This window comes from Hemitrygon akajei, chromosome 4, assembly GCF_048418815.1.
Source record: "Hemitrygon akajei chromosome 4, sHemAka1.3, whole genome shotgun sequence".
Taxonomy (NCBI): Eukaryota; Metazoa; Chordata; class Chondrichthyes; order Myliobatiformes; family Dasyatidae; genus Hemitrygon; species Hemitrygon akajei.
Genome location: NC_133127.1, coordinates 100,381,745 through 100,401,697, shown reverse-complemented (window position 1 = coordinate 100,401,697; position 19,953 = coordinate 100,381,745). Strand labels below are relative to the sequence as shown.

The following is a 19,953-nucleotide window of genomic DNA, read 5'->3' as shown; positions in this document are numbered from 1 at the left end:
AAAAAACAAATGATTTGCAATTTTTTCCTTCACTAATCATTCTAACTTGTGTCTCCCTGTTGAAATAGCATGCAGAAGAAACTCAATTTCTACACGTTTCCACAACAGATTATTTTATGATACAGAATCCTGGAAAAGTGCACCCATCATATTCTTGAAGTGTTAGTTTTATTCACAAATCATTTAAAATTGAAAATTTTCACTAAGTAGCCATGTAATATGTTCATTTTTGCTTTATTGAGAACTTTAGAATTTTAATTCAGATTTTTGGGATCTTTTCCTGGTTCCAGTATAACAATGATTTGCATAATCAGATTGAAATTAACTCAGCAAAATCATTGATTTATTTAATAGGCCTCTTTGTACCATCTCTTGTATTTTAGTTTTCTCTCAGATCTCTCATTATTTTCAATGCCTGCCATTGTCCATGCTGATGGAGTCTCAGTGATTAATTATTGCTTTCTACACACACATCAGATAACGCGTACAAATATGATACAATATCAAAAAGCAGCATCCCATCGAAAAATTAACTATATATCAAGAAGCTGAAACCTATAAGGAGCAGTAATACTGAATGTTGTCAACACTGAATTAACAACAAAAGAGAAGCCTTCAAAAAGTTACACTGATAAACATTTTGTTTTTTATTTTATTGGGTAGGCCCTGGAGCTGCGCTGCCCAGCAGTCCCTGATTTATCCCTAGCCTATTCACGCAACAATTTACAATGGCTAATTAACTTAATTAATTAACTAACTAACTTACCAACCGATACGTCTTTGGACTGTTGGAGGAAACCAGAGCACCCAGCGGAAACCTGTGCAGTCATGGAAAGAATATACAAACGCCTTTCAGCCAGTGGTGGGAATTGAACCCGGGTCACTGGTACTGTAAAGCATTGTGCTAATTACCGTACTGCCCCAATAGACCAAAGACTATTAAAATCATTCAGTACCCTTTACTTCCAATAGCAAAGATACTCTAAGAACTACATGTTAAATGTACAGGTATATTTACTGTCAAACAGCAGGTGTATATTTATTGATTATTTAGGTAACTGGAAGGAATATATGTCTGCACAGAATACAAGTCTTTTTGATTTCTGTATTAAATGTTCTTAAGGAGAAACACCATAAATTCCATAATAAAAAGCAAACAAAAGTGTAATTTGGATTCGTGTGTTTATTAAACAAAATTGCAAGTGCATTCAGTTTCACAGAAAAGTATACCTTTGAATGCTTTCGAATACACAGCAGGTTGCTTAACTCAACAGCTTGAAAAAATTAATTGTGCTCAATGCATTAATCAAAATATAAAGATTGAAAAGATCCCGTTAAACAAAATAGGTACCACATCCAGTCATTTATATATGTGCACTGAAATTAGACAGACACAACAGTTAGTGACCAATTACACTGTGCAATCAAACTGTAGATTTTTGTTAATAATTATAAGTAGCATCAAACAAATAAATATACGGAGATCACTGATTTGTGCAACAAATAGGTCTAGCATTCTACAAATATTACCATTACCATCAAAAAAAAATTAACCTGGGAAAATTATATACAATGGCAATGTACAAAGAACAGTCAGTTTGCCAATTGTACAACTGGTGGGCATACCTGTCTCCTGTGTAGTGTCACCACTTGTACTGCAGAGTGCACCATATGAACATGTTAAATATGACCTACAAGTAACTAGGATGTTTTCAGTTAACTGCCTATACTGATAATGATGACTTGGCCATGTTTATAGCAAGATCCAGTGTGACTTACCATCTGCATTTAGCAATAAAATTGATCTTTAAACTTCTTTATTAAACACTTGATTATTTGAATCACCTACAAACACCCTTATAGAAGTAATATACCAAGATCTGCAGTTGCCAAATGGAAAATAAGACTGATTGTGTTTTAAATGCACTGAATGCATCTGAAATTTGATAAATTAGACTGCAGTCACAAGGACTAGGTGGTTAAACTAGGGTTTCAAATATATCAGATACCATCAACATTGAGCCAAGTGGTAAAAACACTGGTTACACAACCAGACCACCTTAGGTTAGTGTCACTCACAATATTTTATACCCAGGACTGTCTGCTGATGTCAGATAATCCATGCTGTGACAATAATAGATTCGGGTTTGTAAGCTTTTCAGAAGGCAGCACTAATCATGTACAGTGCTTAAAATAAACCTTGTTGACCTCTATATCACCATATCCAATTGATTCCCATTGCTATATCTGCAGTCCGGGCAGCGCTGCCTAGAAATTCAAATGTGTTTTTTTCCATTGTCATGCAATTAAAATTTGTTCTTCTTTCCTCAAAGTCAATGCAGTGAGAAATATTTCTGGTTGTTGCATATTAGTAAGACAATTCAATGGGGATCTAGGCCAAGTCACCCTTGTGCTCACAGATGCTACTACAGCAGGGTGTGCACCATTCCTTCAGCAAGCCTCCTTTCAGAACACTACAGGGAGAAAGGAAGATGGTTGCCCTTGGACAACATCATTTTCAATTCACAGTATCTACCTAGACACTCAATTATATGCTGGATTCCCATTGCTCCAGGCTAACTCAGTGTCCATCCCCACACTCCCACCATCGGGATAACTCTGTGTCTGTCCCCACACTCCCACCATCTTTGCTATCGGTTCTGCTTCCTTCACCTACCTCTTCTTCCAGGTGATCTTTTCATCTCAGGGCACCCAACCCCCCACATCCCCCTGACTGCAATCCCTTATTCCCACAAGCCTCCCACTCTCTCCACTTCTCACGTCTGTAATCCAACCAAGAGCTGGGTTCTGATGCCCCCCCCCACCCCACTCTCCTTAGCCTTGGGAAAGCAGACCCTGGTGCTACATTTTTATCTAGAGGAATGCAACTGATCGAGGGAGGACACTTCTGTCATTCCTGCATTCTGGCTGTTTTACTTCTTGTCTCTGGGCAGCATATAGTGACATATACCTACTTCGATAATAAAATTTACTTTGAACTTTGTTGAGGTTTTACCAGCATCATCAACAGGAGATCCCCAACTGAATGGGATCAAGTTAGAGCACATTTTGAGACAGGACTAGAGAGACTTCAAGGATGCCTTATCCCAGACCTATATCAACTATCTGAAAGTGTACCTTTTACAGCTCATGTTTAACATCCACATGACATCGATCAATAAGTTTCTAAAAGACTCAGTACTGTGGATTTTCAAAAGCCGGGCAATCTACGACAGACCAAAGAGCCTTTCAGCCAATCGCATTCATTAAGTCGACAACTGACTTAGGGAGAGATAAGCAATGTTTGATAACTCAGAGAAGGACTAAGTGGAGGAAGGAACAAATGAAAGAATGGACATCATGTGAGCCAAGGTGATAGTTTTTACTATCACCTGAAACATTACTTTCATTTTTCATTTCGTAGTTGCTGCTTGACCTGCTGAGTATTTCCATCAGCTGAATATTTTGCTCTTGGCCAGTTAGTCCTACTAATGTCACAATGAGGAAGTCCCTTCTTTGTAACTTTGGACTCTCCTTAACTGAAAGAGATGACTGTGAGCAAAGAGACCTTACCGGAGTAACAACCAATTGAGAAGAATAAGGTAGTCTAAGTTTATTTAAACACAGCACTCAAGGCATGTCTAAGATTGATGTAACAGACACTTCTATTTCAGGATGCTTGTATTTTCTCTACTTCTGGGTAGACAGGCTTCAGTAAAAACATGCTGCTGAACCAACTGTTGTCACATATAATTACTGGTTCTGATGCTATACCGCACTGCAACAGACAGAGCTGTTCACATTCACTCCACTTTCACAAGCCCTCATCTTGTCTTCACCTCTTCATCTCATGTTGTTGATATTTATTGCCTACTTATCATTATTATTTTGTTTGTGCTTTTCCTTTATGTATTTGCACAACTTGTTGCACACTGCCTGTTTATCATTGATTCTACTGTGTTTCTTTGTATTTTCTGTGAATAAATTTACTGTGTATTAAGGATAGTAGATTAAATGGGAGCAGAAAATGCATGGCAGGGCATGGCATGGCAGGGCAGTAGCAGAAAATGCCCAAGGGAGGAAGGGAGATTTAGCAATAAGTACAATAATTCAAAAATAGGCAACGCAGGAAGACATTTTTAGACAGGGACAGTAACATAATAAGTCTAGCACCAAAAAGTGAACCCTATGGTTAGTGTCGTTGGAATGCAGGGTATAACACAATATGTAGAAATGTAAGTGAACAATATTCTTCACTCGTTTCAGCTAGTAGGTCTACAAGGGTCACAAAATGGCATGGCAAAACAAAAAGGAAAAGACAACTACACAGTGACATATTGAAAGAATATCAGGTGGCCAGCCATTTCAGCCCAAATACACATGGAAATCTGCATATGATGTTGAAGCAATCATTGATGGACATGCACATATAATTAATGTTAAATAAAACAGGCTCCACTGCAGGATCTTTTGGACTAGATTTTTCAATGCCACAAGAACTGATAGTACACTAGACAACACACTAATATTAACAACTGCACATCCCCAAACAGGTGAAAAGCACCTTTCATTTTCACCTTCAATGTTTAAATATGCTGACAGTGAAAATAATGGGACATTCCCCCAGGGATCCCTTCAAGCTTGGTTATTTTTAATACTATTGCCTTTAGCAACAGTCTACAGTATACTGCATACTCACCAAACAGCGAGGATTAATTTGAAAAGCACTATAAAAAATGTTAATACAGTTAATATCAGAGAAGATCATATTAACTGCTTCACTGGTGTATCACATCTCAGCATAGAAAAATTAGGAACAAGAGGGGTCATTCAACCACGTGGCCCCTTTCTATCATTCAGGTCTGATTATGAACCTCAAAACCGTTTTGATCTCTTGATTCAGTTCACATTGTATCCTTATCATATAAAACCTACGAGTCTCTGTTAGAGAGATCCATTTGTCTCACAGAGTCCATTCCACACTGAGTGAAAGACTTGCTGATTTCACTTCTACACACCACATTCTAGATAACTCCCAAATGGAAAGTAGCTTCACTGCTTGTGTCCTAGTCAAATCTATTTGCATTTTAAGCACCTTGAATGATAACAATGGTGCTATCCAATATTCTAATGCACTTTCTTTTTACCTATATGTTCACTTCCAATTATTTACCTGGCAATTCAAGATCTCTATTTTTCTCAACTATAAATGGTGAATTAAAAAAAAGTATTCAAAGGGTAGTCAGCAAACACTTGCAATTTTCAAAAGCATGATCATACAGAATAGTAGGAGTCCATCAGCCCAGCGTGCCTGTGGCAGCTCTTTGAAATGAGCCTTCCAGAGAGCCTCAATCTCCTGCTCTTGCACCGATCAGTACAAATCTTTCAACAGCTTTTGCAGATTTCAAGGAAAGTTTAAAAAATGTGGAAATTAACGAGAATTAATTAAAATTCATGAATGATTAATAGAGCATAAGAATGAGCTAGAAACTGACGAGCTAAATGTTGTGAAAGGTCTCATCTGGGAAGGTAGTCCATTGAAAACGTGTAATTTTCTTCCTGTTAATTGACAGGTTCTCTAAAGGTGGTGGAGATAAAAATTGCTCTTACTTGTTTGATATAATTAAATTGACAATCTAAGTAAGGATTAACAACATATTTACTTCTTTATAAAAACACTTCAAAAACTAATTTAGATGTAAAAACATTAGAGTGGAATGGAAATAGTGGAACATGAAAAAACTATGCAATATGATTTTCTTTTCTCAGAAAGAATGCAAGAGGGGGAAAGGGAGAGACTCAGACAGCAACTTATTGAAGGCAGGGCTCTTCCTCCTGGCAGGACTCATTCACAGGAGGATACAGGTCTTGGCGTGGCAGTGAGAGCTTCAGGGGTCTGACTAGTGAATCCATTCTCTCTGTAAAAGTGTCTCTAACACACTAATACTTAGAGACTTTGTAATTCTTGGAGGCAAGATTGCCCATTGTCCCATCAGCACACTGAAGTTCATTTCACCGCCTCACTTCCTCTCATCCCAGGAACAAAATAAAATGGAGCTGAGTCTTAATCCATCATCCAGAGCAAACATCAGCTCCTCAAATAACTGTGTGTTTCCCGGGAGTCGATGCTGAGAACTACAGCAGAGTGTCCACCTGCAGGAAAGAAACACAGATAAATGAGCTCCGGTCATCAGTAGTGCATTTTCAAATCCTGATGTCTGCAGTTGTTCCAGGACTCAATACTCTTGCATAAAGCAAAGACCGGAAAATTGGATATCCCGAGTGGGTGTCAGATCCACAAATTTACACTGGAAGATGAAGCTCGGATGCAGTATCTGGCTCATGGACAAGTCTGGAAAAGCAGGCAGAAAATAAAGTCCTGGGGAGATAGAGTGACAAGGGGGAAATGTGGAGAGAGGTGAATGCAGGTCAGAATTGCTGAATCAAGAACATCAATTTTATACCTTTTGGTCCTGAACTTGATTTGTAAAATTTGCCTTCTTTTACACATTGGTTGTTTGACAGTATTTGTTTATGTGTAGCTGTACATAAATTTAATTGTATTTCTCTATTATCCTGGAATGCCTACAAGAAAATGAATCTCAAGGTTGCATATGGTGACCAGCCAGAGTATGGTGACAATGATGTGTACAGAGACGAACCAGTGTACGGTGATGATGATGTGTGCGGTGACGAACCAGTGTACAGTGATGATGATGTGTACGGTGATGATGATGTGTACGGTGATGATGATGTGTACGGTGACAAACCAGTGTACGGTGATGAGCCAGTGTACGGTGACGAGCCAGTGTACGGTGATGAACCAGTGTACGGTGATGAGCCAGTGTACGGTGACGAGCCAGTGTACGGTGATGAACCAGTGTACGGTGATGATGATGTGTACGGTGATGTTGATGTGTACGGTGATGATGATGTGTACGGTGACAAACCAGTGTACGGTGATGATGATGTGTACGGTGATGATGATGTGTACGGTGATGAGCCAGTGTACGGTGACGAACCAGTGTACGGTGACGAGCCAGTGTACGGTGACGAACCAGTGTACGGTGATGATGATGTGTACGGTGACGAACCAGTGTATGGTGATGATGATGTGTACGGTGATGATGATGTGTACGGTGATGATGATGTGTACGGTGACAAGCCAGTGTACGGTGATGATGATGTGTACGGTGACGAACCAGTGTATGGTGATGATGATGTGTACGGTGATGATGATGTGTACGGTGATGATGATGTGTACGGTGACGAGCCAGTGTACGGTGATGATGATGTGTACGGTGACGAACCAGTGTACGGTGATGATGATGTGTACGGTGATGATGATGTGTACGGTGATGATGATGTGTACGGTGATGATGATGTGTACGGTGACGAGCCAGTGTACGGTGATGATGATGTGTACGGTGATGATGATGTGTACGGTGACGAGCCAGTGTACGGTGACGAACCAGTGTATGGTGATGATGATGTGTACGGTGATGAACCAGTGTACGGTGATGATGATGTGTACGGTGATGAGCCAGTGTACGGTGACGAGCCAGTGTACGGTGACGATGATGTGTACGGTGATGAGCCAGTGTACGGTGACGAACCAGTGTACGGTGATGATGATGTGTACGGTGACGAGCCAGTGTACGGTGACGAACCAGTGTACGGTGACAATGATGTGTACGGTGATGAACCAGTGTACGGTGATGATGATGTGTGCGGTGACGAGCCAGTGTATGGTGACGAACCAGTGTACGGTGACAATGATGTGTACGGTGATGAACCAGTGTACGGTGATGAGCCAGTGAACGGTGACGAACCAGTGTACGGTGATGAGCCAGTGTACGGTGATGATGATGTGTACGGTGATGATGATGTGTACGGTGACGAGCCAGTGTACGGTGATGATGATGTGTACGGTGATGAACCAGTGTATGGTGACGAACCAGTGTACGGTGATGATGATGTGTACGGTGATGATGATGTGTACGGTGATGAACCAGTGTGCGGTGATGATGATGTGTGCGGTGATGAACCAGTGCACGGTGATGATGATGTGTACGGTGATGAACCAGTGTACGGTGATGTTGATGTGTACGGTGATGAACCAGTGTACGGTGACAATGATGTGTACGGTGATGAACCAGTGTACGGTGATGAGCCAGTGAACGGTGACGAACCAGTGTACGGTGATGAGCCAGTGTACGGTGATGATGATGTGTACGGTGATGATGATGTGTACGGTGACGAGCCAGTGTACGGTGATGATGATGTGTACGGTGATGAACCAGTGTACGGTGATGAACCAGTGTACGGTGATGATGATGTGTACGGTGATGAACCAGTGTACGGTGATGAACCAGTGTGCGGTGATGATGATGTGTGCGGTGATGAACCAGTGCACGGTGATGATGATGTGTACGGTGATGAACCAGTGTACGGTGATGTTGATGTGTACGGTGATGAACCAGTGTACGGTGATGATGATGTGTACGGTGACGAGCCAGTGTACGGTGATGAACCAGTGTACGGTGACGAGCCAGTGTACGGTGATGATGATGTGTACGGTGACGAACCAGTGTACGGTGATGATAATGTGTACGGTGATGAACCAGTGTACGGTGACGAGCCAGTGTACGGTGATGATGATGTGTACGGTGACGAACCAGTGTACGGTGATGATGATGTGTACGGTGATGATGATGTGGACGGTGACGAGCCAGTGTACGGTGATGATGATGTGTACGGTGATGATGATGTGTACGGTGATGAGCCAGTGTACGATGATGAGCCAGTGAACGGTGACGAACCAGTGTACGGTGATGATGATGTGTACGGTGATGAACCAGTGTACGGTGATGATGATGTGTACGGTGATGAACCAGTGTACGGTGGTGATGATGTGTACGGTGACGAGCCAGTGTACGGTGATGATGATGTGTACGGTGATGATGATGTGTACGGTGATGAACCAGTGTACGGTGATGATGATGTGTGCGGTGACGAACCAGTGTACGGTGATGTTGATATGTACGGTGATGATGATGTGTGCGGTGACGAGCCAGTGTACGGTGATGATGATGTGTACGGTGATGATGATGTGTACGGTGATGAGGCAGTGTGCGGTGACGAACCAGTGTACGGTGATGATGATGTGTACGGTGACAAGCCAGTGTACGGTGATGATGATGTGTATGGTGACGAACCAGTGTACGGTGATGATGATGTGTACGGTGATGAACCAGTGTACGGTGATGATGATGTGTACGGTGATGAACCAGTGTACGGTGATGATGATGTGTGCGGTGATGAACCAGTGTATGGTGATGATGATGTGTACGGTGATGAGGCAGTGTGCGGTGACGAACCAGTGTACGGTGATGTTGATATGTACGGTGATGATGATGTGTGCGGTGACGAGCCAGTGTACGGTGATGATGATGTGTACGGTGATGATGATGTGTACGGTGATGAGGCAGTGTGCGGTGACGAACCAGTGTACGGTGATGATGATGTGTACGGTGACAAGCCAGTGTACGGTGATGATGATGTGTATGGTGACGAACCAGTGTACGGTGATGATGATGTGTACGGTGATGAACCAGTGTACGGTGATGATGATGTGTACGGTGATGAACCAGTGTACGGTGATGATGATGTGTGCGGTGATGAACCAGTGTATGGTGATGATGATGTGTACGGTGACGAACCAGTGTACGGTGATGATGATGTGTACGGTGATGAACCAGTGTACGGTGATGATGATGTGTACGGTGACGAACCAGTGTACGGTGATGATGATGTGTACGGTGACGAACCAGTGTACGGTGATGATGATGTGTACGGTGACGAACCAGTGTACGGTGATGATGATGTGTACGGTGATGAACCAGTGTACGGTGATGATGATGTGTACGGTGACGAACCAGTGTACGGTGATGATGATGTGTACGGTGATGAACCAGTGTACGGTGATGATGATGTGTACGGTGATGATGATGTGTACGGTGATGAACCAGTGTACGGTGATGATGATGTGTACGGTGACGAACCAGTGTACGGTGATGATGATGTGTACGGTGATGAACCAGTGTACGGTGATGATGATGTGTACGGTGATGATGATGTGTACGGTGACGAACCAGTGTACGGTGATGATGATGTGTACGGTGACAAGCCAGTGTACGGTGATGATGATGTGTACGGTGACGAACCAGTGTACGGTGATGATGATGTGTACGGTGATGAACCAGTGTACGGTGATGATGATGTGTACGGTGATGAACCAGTGTACGGTGATGATGATGTGTACGGTGATGATGATGTGTACCGTGATGATGATGTGTACGGTGACGAACCAGTGTACGGTGATGATGATGTGTACGGTGACAAGCCAGTGTACGGTGATGATGATGTGTACGGTGACGAACCAGTGTACGGTGATGATGATGTGTACGGTGATGAACCAGTGTACGGTGATGATGATGTGTACGGTGATGAACCAGTGTACGGTGATGATGATGTGTACGGTGATGAACCAGTGTACGGTGATGATGATGTGTACGGTGATGATGATGTGTACGGTGACGAGCCAGTGTAAGGACTGGCTTGTTCCTTTCATCTTGGTTCCTTAACTGTCCCCTTGCTCCTGTAATGTTTACAGAATGCCTGAGGATTATCATTAATCTACCTGTCATGAATATTACATGACCTCTTTTTTGCCCTCTTCATTACCTTCTGAAGTTTTTTTCTGCGCCTCTATACCTCTCAAGGGCCTCGCATGATTGCAGGTGCCTATACACGTAGGATACTTATTTTTATAATAAGGGTTGAGTGGGATCCAGGATCAGCTATGATGGAATGGCAGAGCAGACTTGATGGGCTGAATGGCCTAATTTTGCTCCTATGTCTTATGGTCTTATAAGACATAGCAGCAGAATTAGGCCATTTGGCCCTTTGTGTCTGCTCCACCATTCAATCATGGCTGATCCTTTTTTCCCCCTCAGCACCACTCCCCAGCCTTCTCCCCATAACCTTTGATGCCATGTCCAAACAATGTCCGCCTTGAATACACCCAATGACCTGGCCTCCACAGATGCCTGTGGTAACAAATTTACCACACTTTGGCTAAAGAAATTTCTCCACATCTCCGTTTTAAATGGATGCTCCTCTATCCTGAGGCTGTGCCCTCTTGTCCTAAACTCCCTCACCATGGGAAACATCTTTTCCACATTTACTCTGTCTAGCCCTTTCAACATTCAAAAGATTTTAATGAGATCACCCCTCATCCTTCTAAATTCCAGTGACTACAGACCCAGAGCTATCAAACACTCCTCATATGATAACCCTCTTATTCCTGATATCATTCTTGTGAACATGCTCTGGACCCTCTCCAATGCCAGCACATCTTTCCTTAGATAAGCAGCCCAAAACTGTTCACAATACTCAAGGTGAGGCCTCAGCATCACATCTCTGCTCTTGTATTCTAGACCTATTGAAATGAATGCTAAAATTGCATTTACCTTCCTCACCACTGACTCAAACTGCATGTTAACCTTTAGGGTGTTCTGCACAAGGACCCCCAAGTCCCTCTGCATCTCAGATTTCTGGATTTTCTCCCTGTTTGAAAATAATCTGCACCATTTATTTCTTCTACCAAAGTGTATGACCATGCATTTTCCAACATTGTTTTTTATTTGCTACTTTCTTGCCCATTCTCCTAATTTGTCTAAGTCCTTCTGCAGTCTACCTGTTTCCTCAACACTACCTGCCCCTCCACCAATATCATCTGCAAATTTAGCAACAAAGCCATCTATTCCATCTTCTAAATCATTGATATACAGCATAAAAGAGAAGTGGTGCCAACATAGACCCCTGCAGAACACCAATCATCACTGACAGCCGACCAGAAAAGATCCTTTTATTCCCATTCACCCCCTCCTACCAATCAGCCAATGCTCTAACCATGCAGTAACTTTCTTGTATTACCACTTGTCAGATGTTGTTTGGAATTACAGAATTTGGAAGCAAAATCAGGTAATTCGTGAATATTTTAACACCAACTCCCCTACGAACATGTTTGCTAAACAGGTGAGAGGCAGCACCCATCTGTCCTTTCTCCACACTACTGACTCCTTAGCGAAGTGTGTTAGTTTCAGTTCCATGTGAAATACAGCACTGGTGATAATGCAGCAGTCACTCAGTAGTGTCAGATGAGATTCCAAAGGAGAATGCTAGCAAGCAAAACCATGCTTTGTATTCAGCAAGCACTAAAATTTGGATTTAAGTAAAGAGATTGATAAAACAACACAAATGCCACTGGAAGCTTCCAGTTGTTCTTGAATTGAAAGAAATTATCCTGTGCAATTCAGTATGATCAATTCAGCATGGTTCAAGAGGCTTGCAAGGCCACTTCAAAGAATATTTATCAGGGAACCACATTGTGATCCAAAAATCACATACAGGGCAGAACAAATACAGATGGCAGACTCCCTGCTCCAAAGAACATGAGTGAATGCCATCTGTTATACATACTGAGTTTACACTTCACAGCTGCAAGATCGAATATAAAAAACTCCTGGTTCACATAAATCAACCACAGTACCCGACACTGTTTCCCTAACTGGCTGTGACCAAATTTCCACTGACTAAACAATGTTTATCGTCCAAAAGTACCTATGGATTTCCCATCTCAGTCACTGCACCATCTTTGAAGTGGTCTGTAGCAGTAGTGTTATCCTAACAGAACAAACTTTTTCTAGTGCCTACTTGGGATCAAAGTTGCAATGTTTCCTGCATAAGTGTGTGGCTTCTTACAATGCAGCCTGATCTCAATCTGCAGTTTCAAAACTTACTGCTGTTTCATCCAAAAGAAGTCTCTTTCTGGGTTTTTGTGGAGCGTGGAGCCCCAGAGACTTCAGGAAAATATAAACAGCAACACCATCTCACTCTCAACATGTTCCTTCAGGAAAGAAGGCAAGACCTTAGAGAGAGTGTGTTGAAGAGATTTATTTGCATGATAGCAAGGGTGAAGGATTTTGAGGATGTCGAGAGTATGAACACTCTATTCTTCACATGTGGGTAAATAAAGACAAACTTTGATAGGGATTCCCATATAATCATGATTGCTGGCTTGGTGACCAGAGAGAAATTGAGGCAATTGGTAAATGACATGAGATCATCATGAAGGTTTATCCCCCCTACACACAAGTTTCTTGTGGTTGAAATGCACTGTTTCAATGGGAAGTGGTAGTAGATCCCACACTAACTTCTGAAAAGGAATTGAATAACTACATAAAGAGAAAAATGAAAACAATTGATAAAGAACAGGAGATTGGAACAAAGTCAACTGGCTGCATCACTGTCTAGTGTTGGGGGTGTGGGGGGGTTCTACTGCACAGGATCGAAGTAAGCTGTAGAGAGTTGAAAACAATCAGCTCCATCATGGGTACTAGACTTCATAGTATCCAGGACTTCTTCAAAGAGCGGTGCCTCAGAAAGGCAGCATCCATCACTAAGGATCCCCATCACCCAGGACATGCCCTGTTCTCATTGCTACCATCAGGAAAGAGGTACAGGAGCCTGAAGGCACACACTCAAAAATTCAGCAACAGCTTCTTCCCCCCTCTGCCATCCAATTTCTGAATGGACACTGAACCCGTGAACACTACCTCATTACTTTTTTGTTTCCATATATACATTCTTGCTGCAATTCATGATTTTTCATTTATCATGTATTGCGTTGTACTGCTTCTGCAAAATCAACAAATTTCACCACATATGCCAGTGATATTAAATCTGAAGCTGATTTTGAAAACACAAACAAGAGAAAATCTGCAGACACTGGAAATCTGAGCAACACACGCAAAATGCTGGAGGAACTCAGCAGGCCACATCCACAGAAGGTTCACCCTCAACAGAAGGGTCTCAGCCTAAAACAATGACTGTACTCTTCTCCATAGATGCTGCCTGGCCTGCTGAGTTCCTCCGGCACTTTGTGTGTGCTGCTCGGATTTTGAAATGTAGTATTGTTTGGGAGCCAGATGATTTACTCCTGCTGCGTGTCAGTCTATAGTTTAATACAGCTTAACTTGGTTCCAAATATTGATGAGATTTACACCAGACTTTACAGACTGCCCATGTAAAGGGAAGGCTATCCACCAAGGTCAACCCAGCAGTGGATTTGATTTTTGCAAGACATTCAATTGATCCCATGTAAAGGGGGACAGTGCTGATGACAACAATTAAATAATTAAGCCATTAAACAGAAAGTATAAAACACTGTTAAAACCTTAGGGATGAAAAACAAATTGGACACGTCTATGGAATCCCCAAAGAAAATGAAAGATTCACTTGAATCTTCAAAAAATAAAGCTAACTTTGATCATCATGAAAGTCCATAGAACGTTTAAAGTTATGAACTGGAGAAAATGACATTTATAGAATACTAAAAAAATGCCAATAGTTATCAGGGGGTGAACATTGTTTGACAAAGTTATGATTTGATACAATATAAACAGTTTGTTAAACCTCATCAAAACTACTTATGATGGTTTTATGGTGGAAAATGATTAATAGATGTAGAGCATGTTATAATATTGAGTTTATTCTGCTTTCGATGTCAAGGACACCTTGTGAAGGAGCAATGCGTGACTGAAAGCATTTTCCGTATTCACACAGGTTTGGACGGTGCTATCAGTTTTATAGAGAGAATGTAATACATTGTCACTTTTACATAGGAAAAATTGGAAAAAGATCAGGCTACCTCTTCCGATACCTAGCATCTGGGAATCCAAATCATCATCAATATATTCTTCCCCTTGGATGATGTTCTGTGTGTCTTCACTGTGATTGACAGGACTAGTCATTTCCTGCTCCTTTTCATTATGCATTTGAGCATAAACGTTCCGCCCAGGTATCCTCCTGTAACACAAGGTAATAATGTATTTACTGTTCTAAATCTGCGTGCCGTTTGTTTAATGTTAAAGAGTTAATACTTTGACTCCATGATCAGTGGCCTGTCTTAACCATTAGGAGGCCATATTGTACACTCTCCCTGATTTTCTTACTCTATTAAATGATAGCAAAAAAACACGCAAAGTGTTGTTTTGAAGTTTTACTAATAACAGTAAATATTGTGAGATTCTTTAAAACACTTATTTTTTGATAAGATACAGGTCTAGATCTATTTTAATTCATGCATAATTTTACTGAATGTGTACAAAATGGAAGTATAGTGCAGTGGCACTGTTGGAGCTGGGAAAATAAAGGCAAAGTCATTTCAACCTAGGCATTAAAAACCACTAAAACATGGAATCAAAGTGATGTCTTCTTGTTATACATGTCATATTAGTAAAATATGTGCCTTTAAAATGTTAATTATTATTGTACCTCTTTACCTACTGACATTCAGAGTGGAACAGGTGCTTTCGGCCCTTTGAACTGTGCCGCCCAGCAGCCCTCAATCTAATCCTAGTGTAATCACAGGACAACTTACAACCACCAGTTAACCCACCAACCAGTACTTCTTTGGACTGTGGGAGGAAACCAGAGCAGTCACGGGGAGAATGTACAAACTCTTTACAAGCAGCAGCAGGAATTGAACACAGGTCGCTGGTACTGTGCCATGCTGTAATATTGAGAAACAATTTTTATTTGTTTTGGTAAATGGTTATAGCATGCAGGGTCATATTTATTACTCAGATATACAGAATTATTCTTGAGAAGGAGAAAGAGTACCATTTTATGAACAACTGCTGTTGCTACAGCAATGATAGCAACAAATTCTCTCCTGGAATTTGACCCAGCAATGGTGGTGGATCTCAGAGCCACGTTGGAGTTGGGCTTGCAGGGAAGCTTGACGGTGATGGTGCCCAACATTTTGGTTCTCGTTATTTTGGTTGTAAAGATCTCAATGCTTGAGATGGTGGCGCAGGCAGGTGTTCCCTTTTTGACGAAACAATTAGATGAGCATTTGAAATGTCAAAGAAAAGTATGTGAAGTGCTGGTAAATAAGAATAGTGTAGATGGTTGGGTGGGTTTGAGCGGCCAAAGAGCCTGTTTCTGTGCTGTATCATTTTGAGATTCTCATTTTCTTTAGGGAAGCAGGAACCAGATATTTGTGAGAGAGTGAGTTGAAAGCAGAACACTTGGGAAAGTTTCAAACACTGCGATAAACCTTCAAAAGATAGGGTGGAATCTGGGCAAAAAGAAATGAAGTTAACTCCTCAGGTTCATGACCTTTCTATAGAATTGGAAAAAGCAAGAAGTGTTTTTTAGGTTAGAGTGAGGGAGAGGTGATGAGAACAGAGGGACATTTGTGATAGTGTGTTTCCAAGATTGTCCAGGTAACAGAAAGCTTGTTGGTGCCACCCATGTCTGCAGTATGCCTGTTAATCACTACTGCCCTAAGCTATAAGACCATTAGATATTAGGAGCAGAGTTAGGCCATCTGGCTCATTGAATCTGCTCTGCCATTTGATCATGGCTGATCAATTTCCCTCTCAGCTCCGATCTCCTGCCTTCTCCCCGAACCCTTCATTCCCTGAATAATCAAGAATCCATCAAACTCTGTCACATTCATTGACTCGCCTTCACAGTCACCTGTGGCAGTGAATTCCACAGATTCACTACTCTCTGGCTAAGAAATTCCTCTTCATTCTAAATGGAGATCTCTCTACTCTGAGGCTGTGCCGTCTGGTCCTAGACTCCCCTACATCATAGGAAACACCCTCTTTACATCCACTCTACTGAGGACTTTCAACATTTGATAGGTTCCATGGAATACAGGCTGAGAGCCTTCAATCAGTCCTCATATGGTAACCCTTTATTCCCTGAATCATTTTCGTGAACCTCCTCTGGACCTTCTCCAATGTCTGCACATCCTTTCTCAGATAAGGAGCTCAAAATTGTTGACAATATTCCAAGCGAGGCCTTACCAGTGCCTTATACATCCTCAGCATTTCATCCTTGCTACAGTACTGTTGATAAACAGAAATGAGACGACAAGGTAGAGAGACAACTGTTTACTACCCAAATTCATCATAATTTATTGGCATTTCCCCAGAAAGATCAACGATTTTTCTTTCAAATGGGTGATTTTCACCTGTATCCTTTCCTTCTCTCTTGTCTATTTTAATATTTGAGTAATATTGTAAATATATTGTTTGACTAAGCATTTTTGTGGTTTATGTAACACATTAGGGTTATATGCAAAATTATGTAAATGGCATAGGTTATTATGCCACCATGTGATACGTATGTGCCTTGCTAAAAGGAAAAAACAAAACTACAACCCATTCTCCTGGATTTCTTTTCAATTAGCTTTATGTCTTATAGTTACAGAACTACACCCTACAACTTCAAACATATTTGCGTTTTCACTTTTCCAGTTGTGATGAAAGGCTAAAAAGATCTAAAAAGTTATCAAGTGGATGCTTGTTTAAAGGGACAAGGCCACTGTTGGGAGTAGGCCAGTGTGAGAATAGAAGAGTCAGGCTTTGGCTTAAAGGAGGCTTCTGCTTGGAAGAGTCGTTGGATCTGGGTAAGTATCTGTTAAGGCTCCATTTTTCTCTCTCTTTTGCTGTGCTTAGTGTAGTAAATAGCTGTTCTGTGTTCATGCCAGGCGCTGGAGTCCTGGGAGACCCAGACTCTCCCAGGAAACCACATCTGCATGAAGTGCATCCAGCTGCAGCTCCTTGAAGACCATGTTAGGGATCTAGAGCAGCAGCTGGATGACCTTCAGCTTGTACGGGAGAGTGAGGAGATCATCGATCAGAGTTACAGGGAAGTAGTCACCCCGAAGTTGCAAGGGACGAGTAGATGGGTGACCGTCAGGAGAAATGGAAATGTGAATAGGCAGCCAGTGCAGAGCAGCCCTGTGGCCATTCCTCTCAACAGTACGTATACCGTTTTGGATACTGTTGTGGGGGCTGACATCCCAGGGGAATGCCATGGAGATCGGGTTAGTGGCACTGAGCATGGGTCCGTAGTGCAGAAGGGAAAGAGGGAGAAGAGGGGAATGATAGTGATAGGGGACTCAATAATGGAAACAGACAGGAGATCCTGTGGACATGAACGGGACACCCGAATGGTATGTTGCCAGGGTCATGGACGCCTCAGGCATTTTGAAGTGGGAGGGAGACCACTCAGATGTCTTGTTACATATCGGTACCAATGATAGAAGAAGGAAAAGCGAAGAGGTCCTGAAAAGAGAATTTAGAGAGCTAGGTAGAAAGGTGAGAAGCAGGGTGTAGTTCTGTAACTATAAAACATAAAGCTAATTGAAAAGAAATCCAGGAGAATGGGTCGTAGTTTTGTTTTTTCCTTTTAGCAAGGCACATACGTATCACATGGTGGCATAATAACCTATGCCATTTACATAATCTTGCTGCCTGTGCCACGCGTCAGTGAGAGTAGAAACAGGATGGTTTGGCGTTGCTGAGAAGCTGGTGCAGGGGGCAGGGCTTCAGGTTCTTGGATCATTGGGATATCTCCTGGGGGAGGTATGACCTAAACCTGAGGGGAACCAATATTCTTGTAGGCAGGTTTGTTAGAGCTGTTGGGGAGGGTTTAAACTAATTTGACAGGGGGATGGGAACAGAGTGAAGGGACTCAGGATAAGACGGATGGTAAAAAATCGAAGATAATGAGCAGTCAGGCTGTCAGAACGGGCAGGCAGATGATAGGACAAAATGGCAGCCAGCAGGGTATCAGTGCATTAGGGATGTATAATCAAAACGAAGAGCAAATACAGTATTCAAAGTGTTATATCTCGATGCATGAAGTATACGAAATAAAGTGGATGATCTTATTGCACTATCACAAATTGTCAGGTATAATGTTGTGGCCATCACAAGAGCAGACGTGCATGAAATGGAAGTAAGAGATTTCATGCACATCATGCATGAGTGTTCTTACCCCATCCTACCACCACCTTACCAGGGATAGGGTTCCTCTTGTCCTCACCTACCACCCCATCAGGCTCTGTGTCCAGCACATAATTCTCCAAAACATCTGCCACCTCCAATGGGATCCCACCACCAAACACATCTTTCCCTCCCCCCCCCCCCTCCCCACTTTCTGCTTTCCGGAGGGACTCCCTTGTTCATTTGTCCCTCCCCACTGGTCTCCCTCCTGGCACTTATCCTTGTAAGCACAACAAGTGCTACACCTCCCCCTACAACTCCTCCCTCACTACCTCAGGGCCCTAAACAATCCTTCCAGGTGAGGAGACATTTCACCTGTGAGTCTGTTGGAGTCATATACTGTGTCCAGTGCTCCAGATGTGGCCTTCCATTGAGACCTGACATAGATTGGGAGACCACTATGCTGAACATGTATGCTCCGTCCGTCCACTGTCATGATGAGGCCACGCACTGGCTGGAGGAACAACACCCTGTATTCTGTTTGGGTACCCTCCAATCTGATGGCATGAACATTGATTTCTCAAATTTCCAGTAATTCCCCCATGTTCCTTTCTCACCATTTCCCATCCCCTTTTCCCTCCCTCACCATTCTCCATCCCCTTTTCCCTCTCTCATCATTCCCCATCCCCTTTTCCCTTTCTCACCATTTCCCATCCCCTTTTCCCTCTTTCACCATTCTCCATCCCCTTTTCCCTCTTTCACCATTCTCCATCCCCTTTTCCCTCTCTCATCATTCCCCATCCCCTTTTCCTTTTCTCACCATTTCCCATCCCCTTTTCCCTCTCTCACCATTTCCCATCCCCTTTTCCCTCTCTCATCATTCCCCATCCCCTTTCCCTCTCTCACCATTTCCCATCCCCTTTCCCTCTCTCACGATTTCCATCCCCTTTTCCCTCCCTCACCATTTCCCATCCCCTTTCCCTCTCTCACGATTTCCATCCCCTTTTCCCTCCCTCACCATTTCCCATCCCCTTTCCCTCTCTCACGATTTCCATCCCCTTTTCCCTCTCTCACC

The 19,953-nt window shown here is 42.5% G+C and overlaps 1 protein-coding gene across 3 annotated transcripts in view; it reads right to left on the bottom strand.

Annotated features, from left to right (window-relative positions):
• Positions 1-1,165: 1,165 nt before the first annotated feature.
• sorcs2 (sortilin-related VPS10 domain containing receptor 2) overlaps positions 1,166-19,953 on the bottom strand; it is an 893,773-nt gene continuing 874,985 nt past the window's right edge. For all 3 annotated transcript variants that reach the window (XR_012098663.1, XM_073043099.1, XM_073043098.1), the window contains 2 exons: positions 14,777-14,934; positions 1,166-6,153 (listed from right to left, as the gene is read on the bottom strand). Coding sequence is in view for 2 of the 3 variants with exons in the window: in XM_073043099.1 (XP_072899200.1) it covers positions 6,089-6,153; positions 14,777-14,934 (223 nt within the window). In the remaining variant the exon portion in view is untranslated. The remainder of the gene's footprint in view (positions 6,154-14,776; positions 14,935-19,953) is intronic.